General features: G+C 42.2%; 1 protein-coding gene and 1 long non-coding RNA gene across 7 annotated transcripts in view; one reads left to right on the top strand and one right to left on the bottom strand.

The window, feature by feature from the left end:
* LOC110488561 (fibroblast growth factor receptor-like 1) overlaps positions 1–6,119 on the top strand; it is a 59,641-nt gene extending 53,522 nt beyond the window's left edge. For all 3 annotated transcript variants that reach the window (XM_036942684.1, XM_021560807.2, XM_021560809.2), the window contains 4 exons: positions 2,949–3,041; positions 3,152–3,430; positions 3,583–3,936; positions 4,023–6,119. In XM_036942684.1, the coding sequence (XP_036798579.1) occupies positions 2,949–3,041; positions 3,152–3,430; positions 3,583–3,936; positions 4,023–4,426 (1,130 nt within the window). In that variant the 3' untranslated portion in view covers positions 4,427–6,119. The remainder of the gene's footprint in view (positions 1–2,948; positions 3,042–3,151; positions 3,431–3,582; positions 3,937–4,022) is intronic.
* Positions 6,120–8,750: 2,631 nt separating this feature from the next.
* On the bottom strand, positions 8,751–11,197 carry LOC110488563. Of its 4 annotated transcripts, XR_005035898.1 has the most exons (4): positions 10,997–11,197; positions 10,723–10,772; positions 10,429–10,576; positions 8,751–10,247 (listed from the first exon to the last, which is right to left on the bottom strand). It is a non-coding gene; the product is annotated as an uncharacterized LOC110488563 (long non-coding RNA). The 4 variants fall into 4 exon arrangements; XR_005035900.1 differs by lacking the exon at positions 10,723–10,772; XR_005035897.1 differs by having other exon boundaries at positions 8,751–10,576.
* Positions 11,198–11,270: the final 73 nt, after the last annotated feature.

Consider the following 11,270-nt stretch of genomic DNA (forward strand, 5'->3'; position numbering starts at 1 on the left):
CCCTTTAAAGTTCTCCCAGTAGGAAAGAATAATATGTGACCTTATAAACACTCCTTCCACATGAGGAGCTTCAGGGACTGGGACTTGGGCTGCCCTCCTTCGCCCTCTCTCTCGCCCAGACCCGCCGTTTCCACCTCCACCCTCCCTCACTGCCCCTCTGTGTGTGTTTCTGTGGGCCTGGACTGGAGCAGAGGAAAAGGGGTCCCCTGTCCTTCAGCCTAGCGCTACACCAGTCCAGCACCACTTTCCATTCCACTGCTCCACTACACACAGGAGCCAGAGCTGGCACAGTCTGCCCAGCCGTAAGGTAAAGCCGTGCTTTACCTCAGTCATCACATCAGGCCATTCCACTGACCGCTGCCTGAAAGTATGACGTACTTTCTTGAACTGGGTAATCTTTATCAACCAGTCACTTTTTCCAACCAATAATTTAAACCGGTCACAGATTGCATCATGTGTATTTAATGTATAAATAGAGTATCTGAAAAATGTCATATCCAATACATAGGAAATGGTCCAATGTTCTCCTAATAATGCTGCATAAGGGAAAACCTCTGTTCTGTCCCTCTGCACCTGTTTCGAGAGAACATCAGCACACAGAGAGTAAAGATATGAGCCCTAGCTAAGACCTCTTTCGACAAGATAATGCCCCCCTAATTCCACCTCGGTGTTGCTGAATAGCCACCTCTCCCGTGCCAGTGGAACCGTTGCTACACCCAGGCTTACTCTCCCAGAACCCTGGGCCAATAGCAACAATGGGGGCTAGCAAAAAACACTTGGTGCTGGCTTTGGGCTCTCCTGTACCTCACTACGCAGTGTTAAGCAGGGCGCGGCCCTCTGGCTGTCGTATGGCCCCCTGGACCAGAACACCAGGATTAAATCAGGACAAAGAACAGTATCCACACGCACATAAGTGCACACACACAAGCGCACACACACATGACTTTGACCGTTCATACCTGGTGACCTGAGGTTCCATCAGGCAACAGTGATGTTGGCATAAGACACGGCTAGGCAGAGCAGACATTGTGGACAATCAGCTTAGTACACAGACCAGAGAATCTTGTTTCTTATTGTCTGCGAGTCCTTTAGGTGCCTTTTGGCAAACTCCAAGTGGTCTGTCGTGTGCCTTTTACTGAGGAGTGGCTTCCGTCTGGCCACTCTACCATAAAGGCCTGATTGGTGGAGTGCTGCAGGGATGATTGTCCTTCTGGCAGGTTCTCTCATCTCCACAGAGGAACTCTAGAATTCAAGGCACACTTAACCAGCATGACTACCACAGCATTCTCAGAGATACGCAATCCCATCTGGTTTGCACTTAGTGGTACTGTCATTTGTTTTTCAACAGGACAATGACCCAAAACCACCTCCAGGCTGTGTAAGGGTTATTTGACCAAGAAGGAGGGTGATTGAGTGCTGCATCAGATGACCTGGCCTCCACAATCACCTGACCTCAACCTAATTGAGATGGTTTGGGATGAGTTGGACCGCAGAGTGAAGGAAAAGCAGCCAACAAGGGCTCAGCATATGTGGGAACTCCTTCAAGACTGTTGGGAAAGCATTCCAGGTGAAGCTGGTTGAAAGAATGCCAAGAGTGTGCAAAGCTGTCATCAAGGGTGGCTACTTTGAAGAACACTTTTTTGGTTACTACATGTTTCCATATGTGTTATTTCATAGTTTTGATATCTTCACTATTATTCTACAATGTAGAAAATAGTAAAAATAAAGAAAAACCCTTGAATGAGTATGTGTCCAAAATGTTGACTGGTACTGTGTGTGTGTGTGTGTGTGTGTGTGTGTGTGTGTGTGTGTGTGTGTGTGTGTGTGTGTGTGTGTGTGTGTGTGTGTGTGTGTGTGTGTGTGTGTGTGTGTGTGTGTGAGCTCAGTCAGCAGTGGACTCAGGGTTAGAATAGGTTCTCTGTGCATTCCTGTGGGTCGGGCCCAAACAAAGCAGCACTTTCTTTCAGCCTTGTCCGTCTGCCTGTTTGCCTGCCTGTCTGACTGCCTGCTGACCTGCCTGCACAGTTTAGGTTAAAGGCAGCTAATTGGTTTCCAGCTCAGGGTTAAGTCAACACGCCGTCTTGTTTAAAACAGTGTGGAAACTTGAGAGAAGCAACAATAATATGGCACTGTTTGCTCACCCCTGCCTCACAGAGCCAGTTAGAATAATACCAGCGCTTTGCCTGCTTATCGTTCCCATAGAGTTGTAAAACTTCATACGCTCTGAAAGCCAAACACGCAGTCATTTTACACACCTCACAGTCCACTGATCTCCAAGCAGAATCATTCATCCTGCGTCACACAGAGGGGTCCTTGTTGGAGCTCAAAGTAAGGCAAATAAATCTGAGAGATCCTTCAGCAGTTTGCACTCATCCCTAGACCCCCGTGCCATTTACATGACGCCATTTTCAGACGTTAAGACTTGGATCTTGGGTGAAATACCTCACATCACTGAAACGATAACTGACCGCTAGATTTATGTGGCAATATCTAAACGATACTTTGTGGTAATGGCAGGGGGTAGGAGAACTCCCTTTTCTTGAACCCATTGGTTTTATATTGCCTTTCTTTGCTCTGTAGCGTGAGAGTACATCATCTTTCTGCAATATTCTGTTTTTTGAAAGACTACATAAACCCTAACTTTTTTGCTTTGGTGTTTTTTTTAGATACTAGATTAATGCATCGTCTTTCACAGTCCTACGATCAGATTTATTCAGACTTCTCACTGGGCACAGACATCAGTTCAACGTCTAGTTTGGATTTACGTTTGGTTGACTTCAATGTGAAATCAACAAAAAATGTCACCATTTCATTGGATTTAGGTGAAAAGTTGGGTGAAAATGAAACGGGTCGGGTCGCTATGAAACAATCTTCATACTCCCTGCATGGGTGTGTGTGTGTGAGTGACAGAGGAATAACCCTCAGTCAATGACTTTTGTGTTTTTCAGATGACACTGCAGCGACTCAGACTGACGCTCCACCTGCTGTATTGGAACCCAACGCTGAGCTCACCCAGCCTGACCCTACAGGAGAGCCCTGGGGTGAGCAGCACACTGCTTCACTTCACTACATTATAAGACTCGTACACGTTGTCATCTAAATGCTGTTGACATCTGTGTTACCTAACCTCCATGATGTATTATCTCTGCAGTAAAGCCTCGGTTCAGCCAGCCCACTAAGATGCGAAGGCGGGTGCTGTACAAGCCGGTGGGCAGCTCGGTGAGGCTCAAGTGCCAGGCCACGGGCACCCCTCCCCCTGTCTTTACCTGGTGGAAAGACCAGACCCCTCTGCCACCCCCGCGCCAGGGCAAGCGCCCGCAGTGGACCCTCACCCTGAAGAACCTGCAGCCCCAGGACAGTGCCAAGTACACTTGCCACGTCTCTAACCCAGCAGGGCACATCAATGCCACCTACAAGCTGGATGTCATCGGTAACACCACCGACACCACAACAAATAATTTTCAGTTTCCTCTATCACACTCCAATTTCATTTATACCCAGACCTCCCATATGTTGCCAAATTAATTGTGTTATTGTCATTATGATTCACATGCTTATAAACTCCTGTCCTTCTCCCTACAGAGCGCTCGCATTGCAAGCCTGTTCTGACCGGCACACACCCGGTCAACACCACCGTGGAGTATGGTGGCACCGCCTCCTTCCAGTGTAAGGTCCACAGTGACGTGAAGCCCGTGGTCCAGTGGCTGAAGAGGGTGGACCCAGGCACACAGGACCGCTATAACTCCACCCTGGAGGTCGGCGGGCAGCATTTTGTGGTTCTTCCCACAGGGGATGTGTGGTCCCGGCCTGACGGCTCCTACCTCAACAAGTTGGCTATTGTCAAGGCCCGCGATGAGGATGCTGGCATGTACATCTGCCTGGGAGCCAACACTATGGGCTACAGCTTTCGCAGTGCTTATCTTACTGTGCTGCCAGGTGAGTACAGCCATTCACGGGATGGGATGGAGACTTACATCTGTAGAGCTGTCTCTCATATCACTGTGATTTGTCTCTCTGTCTAGACCCTCAGGTGGAGAACACAGTGACGCCTCCCCACCTGAGCTCCGGCCTGCCCTGGCCTCTGATCATCGGCATCCCTGCAGCAGCCCTCCTCATCGTAGGCACTATCGTACTCTGGCTGTGCCACAGCCGTCGGCTCCACAACACCCTGGCTCCCCGGCACATACCTGTAGTCCACAGAGACCACCACATCTCGGACAAAGAGCCCAGCACCACCACCCCCTGTAGTGCCCTGACTAGCCCTGACTACCCCAGCCAGAGACTGGTGGGCCTGGGAACCCCCGGCCTCAGTGGGCCCCCTAAGATCTACTCCAAGGTTTACACAGACATGCACACGCACACACACACACATGCCCATGTGGATGGTAAGGTCCATCAACACCAGCACTTCCACTACCAGTGCTAACCAGCCCCTTCTCATCCCACCCCATACCTACGGCCTTGTCTCCTAGCCACTGCTGCTATTCTGACCCAACAATGGACTATGAGCAAGGGACAATGAGCCTGGTAGATGGAACCAAGGAAAGGCTTGTAGTTCATATGAACTACACCTCCCATGATAAGCAGTGTTAACACACCATTTGGTGGCAGAAGCCCTACCAGGTTGGATCCTGGGATAGGCATGGACAAATGTTACTAAGCTGCCAGCTAATACCGCTTCATTGAGATGTCTCAGGGCAGGGAAACCCTCCCATGTTTGCTATTGAGTAATTTATGTTTTTTTAATATCAGACAACTAAGATTAAACGCGAATTGTATTTTAAAGGATGGAAAGGAATGGACAAATGATAGAATGTCTATATAAACAACAAAATGCAGGGCACTCAAACATAAATATTTAGATGTGTGTTTGGATGCACGTAGCCCTGGAGAAATCATTAATTAGTTAATGGGAGAAGTGTCAGGGTTAGGTTCAATTTAGGTAAAGGACATCCAATTTACACAAATTAGTGTTTCTAATAGAATTGACCCCAACCCTATAAAAAAAATAAAAAATAACACTCATCTAAACATGTACCTGTGTCCAAACTTTCAAAGCATAAAGTAATATGATGAACTTTTAAGCTTGTCTAAATTGGAAAATTCAAGATTTATAAGCTTTTAAAGAAAATTTAAAATGTAACTGTGACAAATCAAAATCTAGCCAAGATGTTTACAATGTGTTTCGAGCTTTTATATTCTCCTAATAGTAACACAAACTGTGGTGTCCTCTGTTTTGAAATAGGTGGTATAATTTTTTTTTAAAGAGGTTTTGTAAATGTGTGTGTTTCATGTAGGAAAGTACAACTCATCAGGGAAATTAGATGGATGGATGAATGGATGAGGTGAAAAAAAGTATTTTTTTTATTCAGATATTGTATAATATGTATCCAACTGTGCCTGAAAAATACTATTATTTACTCTGTACAGTGTCTGTCAGATGCCAAGTTCTTTTGCAGCGCTATAGATGTGTATATTACTTACAATTCTTGTGAGGTATATTGTTGTATAAGGTAGGACAAGTATTGTACTGTACCTTTTGTCTAATGGTTTAAAAACTCACAAAAAAGCTATTTAGCTGTGTTTTTATTTTATTGTTCTATATTTATTTGTAACCTACATTATTCTTCTGTAGCTCAGTTGGTAGAACATGACACTTGTAACGTCAATGGGTTTGATTCTCGGGACTACCCATATGTAAAAATGTATGCACGCATGACTGTAAGTTGCTTTGGATAAAAGTGTCTTCTCTTCTGCTTATATTCTTATTCCAGATTGGATTTAGACAAAAATATGACAAGTGTTGATTGTATTGTTAAGTTGAATTACAGATTCTACTGGCCTAGTTGTCTCATATTTTATTAAGAACCTGACCATATCTTTATATATTTTCACTTTTTTATTTGTTGAAAAACATGGCAACCATTACAAAGATAATTTAATAAAGAGTCATTCACCCTACTCTCAAGTAGCCATAAATCTAGTACCCAAGTGTTTTAAAATTGTCACGTTAATCTTGTGCAATTACTCTGAAACATTGCATGATGCAAACTCACTCTGGTGCTCATGTAAATTTAGTACTGTACAATAATATTTTTGTAATAAAAATGGTTTCTATACTTTTTGTGTAGTGTTTGCAAAATCTATTTCAATGAGGACGTTTACATACGAAATGTGAAAAAAAACAGAGTGCCATTCTGGTCCATGTTGACTTGCTACTTTACACTCCCCAGAAAGGCCTCCATCCACTGTTAGTTTAACATCCTCTGGAATGCTCTGGGAAAATCAAGTTGTGCGTTCAACACCAGGCAAGGAAATAAATATTCCTAATAGGATTTGATACCTATTAATATGAGGGTAGGGTTACACAGACACAGTGCACAGGGCTACTTCCCCCGTTTCTCACTGGAAGACAGTAACTGCAAATCATCACTGGAACAACAGATATTTGTGAAACCCAGTGTTGGAAAAGTACTCAATTGTCATACTTGAGTAAAAGTATAGAAAATGACTCAAGTGAAAGTATCAAAAGAAAATGTAATTGCTAAAATATACTTAAGCATCAAAAGTAAAAGTATAAATCATTTCAAATTCCTTATTAAAAGCAAACCAGACTGCACAAATATGTTCTTAAAAATATATATATATTTATTACAGCTGCCAGGAGCAACACTCAGACATAATTTACAAATGAAGCATTTGTGTTTAGTTAGTCAGCCAGATCAGAAACAGTAGGGATGACCAGGGATGTTCTCTTGATATGTGCGAGGGAGTAAAAATTACATCATTTTCTTTAGGAATGTAGTGAAGTAATAGTAAAAGTTGTTAAAAATATAAATAGTGATGTAATGTACAGATACCCCAAAAAACAACTTAAGTAGTCATTTAAAGTATTTTTACACCACTGGTCAAACCCAGTGTCAAACCTGATGTCGCTTCCTTCCACTATATTTTTTTTATAATTTAGCAGACACTCTAATCCAGCGAGATTGAAAGGAACATTTAGGGTTAAGTGCCGTGTTCAAGGGAACAGGAACATGATTTTTTTAAATAGTCATTTTGGGGATTTAAACTAGCAACCATTTGGTTACCTGTCCAATGCACTTAACCGCTAGGCAACCTGCCCAATTAGTTTGTTGGTTGTATTTTTTTCTCTCTCTGAGATAACGAAATAGTCACAAAACATTATTTTAATGAATTAACATATTATGATTACCAATTAAATCAACGTATCTATCTATATAGCTACAATGAAAAGGCCAGGGAGTTTGGCTGTTTCACACCATGCATAAAACCCTCAAATTGTGTTGTTTTTTCCCGCCATCTAGTGGAATACTAGCGCCATAGATTGAACAGAAAAACATCCAAAACTTCAAATGTACATGTACATTCCCTGATATGATTGCAGTGTAATGAATGCACGAGTTCTAATCTAAAGTGACATGCTGTGTTGTTTTTACACTATTACACAGTTTTACTGCGAAGCAATGCAACCTCCGCAAAGTTTGGGCGGTGCGGATGTGGCGTGGGAGGCGGTGACAATGATAAACTTTTCCCAACTTTATGCAGCGACCGCTGGGGGATGTCCAATCATATCGAGTGGTTCCCATGACGAATTTGACGCTATGCGATCCAAGGCTGGAGACTTTCTTCTGCAAAGATGGCTGACAAAAATACTTGGTTGGAAGCAAATGTAAGTGATTATAACGAGATAACGAATCATGCAACAAAATGTTGACAGGAATATGTTAGTTAATGTAGAGACAAACGATTATATCATAAAGTTCATTTACGAAAATAGCGATTTAGCAAGCTAGCTGACTAGCTAACATTAGCCAGCTAGCTTTATGGGTGTTGTGACATGAGTATGAAATTGTAAGTCTGGTTGTTTCATGTTTTAGGGACTCCTGAAACAACCAGCAAATCAGGCTGTCGTCTTGTGAAACAGTGGGTGTAAAGAATCTAGCTAGCTAAAGCATTTACTGCAAATTGAATGTACACTTTTGTACGCTTCCCTTGCTGATATTTGCCATGCAATGCAGAGAGATGAATAACGTAACTAGCTAGCTATGTTCTTTGCTTATTGTGCAGTGGAGGATAAAAAATACCTGTATGGATGTGTAGCTAGCTATCTAGCCCCATCTGTGTATGGACCCAAACGTTTGGTATACAAATTAGTTCAGAACCTAGCTATGAATCTCAGCTATCATAGCCAGTTGTATCAACTTCAAAACAGTCTGAATTATATTAATGAAGCCTATGGATTGAGTAGAATATAACTTTGTGCTAAGGATGCAAGTTGTATAGACATTACCATGCATAAGATCCTCACATTGGAGCCTGTACATTTAATATATTCACTGATCATGTACTCTACCTTTGCAAATAAAGGGGCAGTTCAGGTATGAATGTCTGAGAATTTTTCAGTCATATCCAATACCAGGAGTATCAAAAGATCTTTGAAAGATGCTATATCTGCATGCATGTATTACAATTATACACTTCAACAGTGTTTACTAATCTTGGTCCTGGGACATCAATGGTTACACATTGTAACTAAGACTAGAAACAGGATTTAACTAGTTAAAGATTGATTTGTAATTCATATTTTTTTTTAAACAGTACACTACACTTCCTATGCATCATGTAAATACTCTAAAACTGGTTAATCTCAATATCTAATGCCTTTCATCTGCATTGACCTGATATACAGGATATAAATTAAATGAGACTTAATTTCAACCAGCAGAGAATGTGAAACACTTTATTGAAAGAAGTTAATTATCCAAGTGTTATAAATACATGCATTATAAATATAATTGTCATATTATAAATAAAAGTTCAATCTGTACTTCAATGCACATCTGTTGTGCATTATAAAAACAGGAAGAGAGGTGGTGAGAGGTGTAAAAGACAGAAAGGGAAAGAGGTAAGGCATAGGGGCAGGGAAGGCAGCATATGATTAATGAATCACAGTGCAACCCAAATATTCTCTCAGTTCATCACAATTACATAGTAGTGAAACTAGACAGTCCGAAGGTTATCTTAAAAGCGGGTGAGGTGGCAATGATGGGACTGGGGGTTGGCATCTCCCACGTCAAAACATATCTGCAGACTAGAGACAGATAGCATGTTTAAGCCTTGTTTTAATTTTTTATTCTAACCTTGTTAGTCATAATAATCAGGAGGTGAAATGCAAAACTGACCTTGGATCATTAACTCTGGGACTACTGCATCTATATCTGTATTTCAACATTAAGCATCTCTTTAATAATACTTCCTGTTGACCTGACTAAGTGACCTCATCTCTGATCATGCTGTGCCCTCCATGTAGCCAGTTCAGATGAGGGAGGGGTTCACCGACACAGCTGATAACCTAGAGGATTTAGGGAGAAGATGAGAGAGGGATGAAGTGAAGGAGAGAGACTTATTGAGAAATTAAGGTAGTTAAAGACAGTGTTCAACAGGAATCTGTGTGTGTGGCCTCACCTGGTGTCCACACCACACTAAGTGGCTGCAGAGTACGTTTGCTGAAAAACAAACAATATAGTGTAGTTATAGAAATAATGAAGTGTCTTACTGTTCTCCATGGTTGGCCCTCTTGCCTATTTTTGGAGGTGCAAGGAGCCACAGTTATACACCTGAGCCTGCTTACTGCACAACACAATCCATTAATCAGATTGATACGAGTGTGTGGGTTATAGGGTGTCTTTCAATATGGGTGATTTAAAATAGCCTGTTTTTGTACAGACATCACACCCTTACCTTAACAGCACCCTCACCTGAGAAGTAGAAATCAAAGGGAGAGAAACTGGGGAATTGAATAACTGCAGTTGACATGGAAGAATAGTAAATGGAAGAATATTCTTATTGCAATGTGAATGACTCTTAAGAACCTTTGTGCATCGTGTAGTCTATGGTATTGCCAGGGAACAGCACCCTCTTTGAAGAAGTAGGAGGTGAAGATCTCCCGCACAAGGATTGCCTCTTGCTGCATTGTTGGACCCCATCCTTGAAACATCCTGCAGAGCAGCAGACTTCTCCTCTGGCAGATGGCAGCGAGCTGCAGATCCCCTCCTGGTCCTCGTGTCCATCCTCATGAAGTTATGCAGGACACAGGTAGTCTTCACACACCTGAATTCCTCCAGGAGGCAGTACCAGATGGCCCTCCTGGTCACCCAACCTTGCAGTACCCTACACCTTAACTGTAGGCACTCATTTTGAAAAAATCTCCAGTTACAAGGTATCTGTAGGAATATGGAAGACAATGTAATTAGACTTTTACATCACCAGGTCATTGTGGATTACAAAAGTATAATATCCCTAATAAATTATGATAAGATTGGATTGATAGATACATGGGCACATGTGCATGTGACAATAACAGGATCATATCAAGGATAGCATCACAAATGAATACAGAAATACCACTTGAAGCTTGATGATAAGTTGATCGTTTGAATCAGCTGCGCAGTGTTAAGGCAAAAACAACAATGTGCACCCCTTTGAGTCCTCAGGACCAGGACTGAGAACCACTGCACTTCATATGTAGACATGCTTTCATAGCCCTCTTTATCTGAGGACAGAAAACATCACAAGAAACAGACTTCATTATAGTCAAATTACACCGCACTGAATATTATGTTACTATTATCTCCATCCTCACTTCTAGAGACAGGAACTACGCAAAAGTACCTGCCCTAACCAGAATAGCCTACTCACAGTTGGGGCTGCTATCCTATCACCCTCCTCCATGGCTGTTAGCTGGCTACCTACAAATTAATTTGGAGTTTGTTTTTTTACAGTGATAAATGCATCAAGATAGCTAGCTAATATGAAGTTAGGTAGATGGTGATATTTCATTCACTTAGCTAGATATCTATACAGTATGTGAAGTTAGCTCATTTAGCAGCTCATTTGAGTTAGCCTGCACTGTAGTTAGTTAGCTAATAATATATCGTTGTTTTTTTTACATTTTCGAAATGTATTTACTTACTTGAATAGGTTATCCCAGCCATGTGGACAATTGGAAACAGGGCAGCAAAGTTTGTTTGTCACCAGAGCGTTTTCGAGGATATTACTATTGAACTATGTACTAATTAATAACTAGACCTTCATACAAACTTGCTATGCTGAATTCTTGACGCACAATCGAACATGCTGCCAGCACGCCCACAAGCGAGTCACAATGGGCGGCCTAAGCGGCACCGCTATCTAATATACATTCACCGTAGGGCGGAGCGTTTGTATGGCGGAAGCACGTCTCTGAT

This window comes from Oncorhynchus mykiss, chromosome 14 (assembly GCF_013265735.2).
Source record: "Oncorhynchus mykiss isolate Arlee chromosome 14, USDA_OmykA_1.1, whole genome shotgun sequence".
Classification (NCBI taxonomy): domain Eukaryota; kingdom Metazoa; phylum Chordata; class Actinopteri; order Salmoniformes; family Salmonidae; genus Oncorhynchus; species Oncorhynchus mykiss.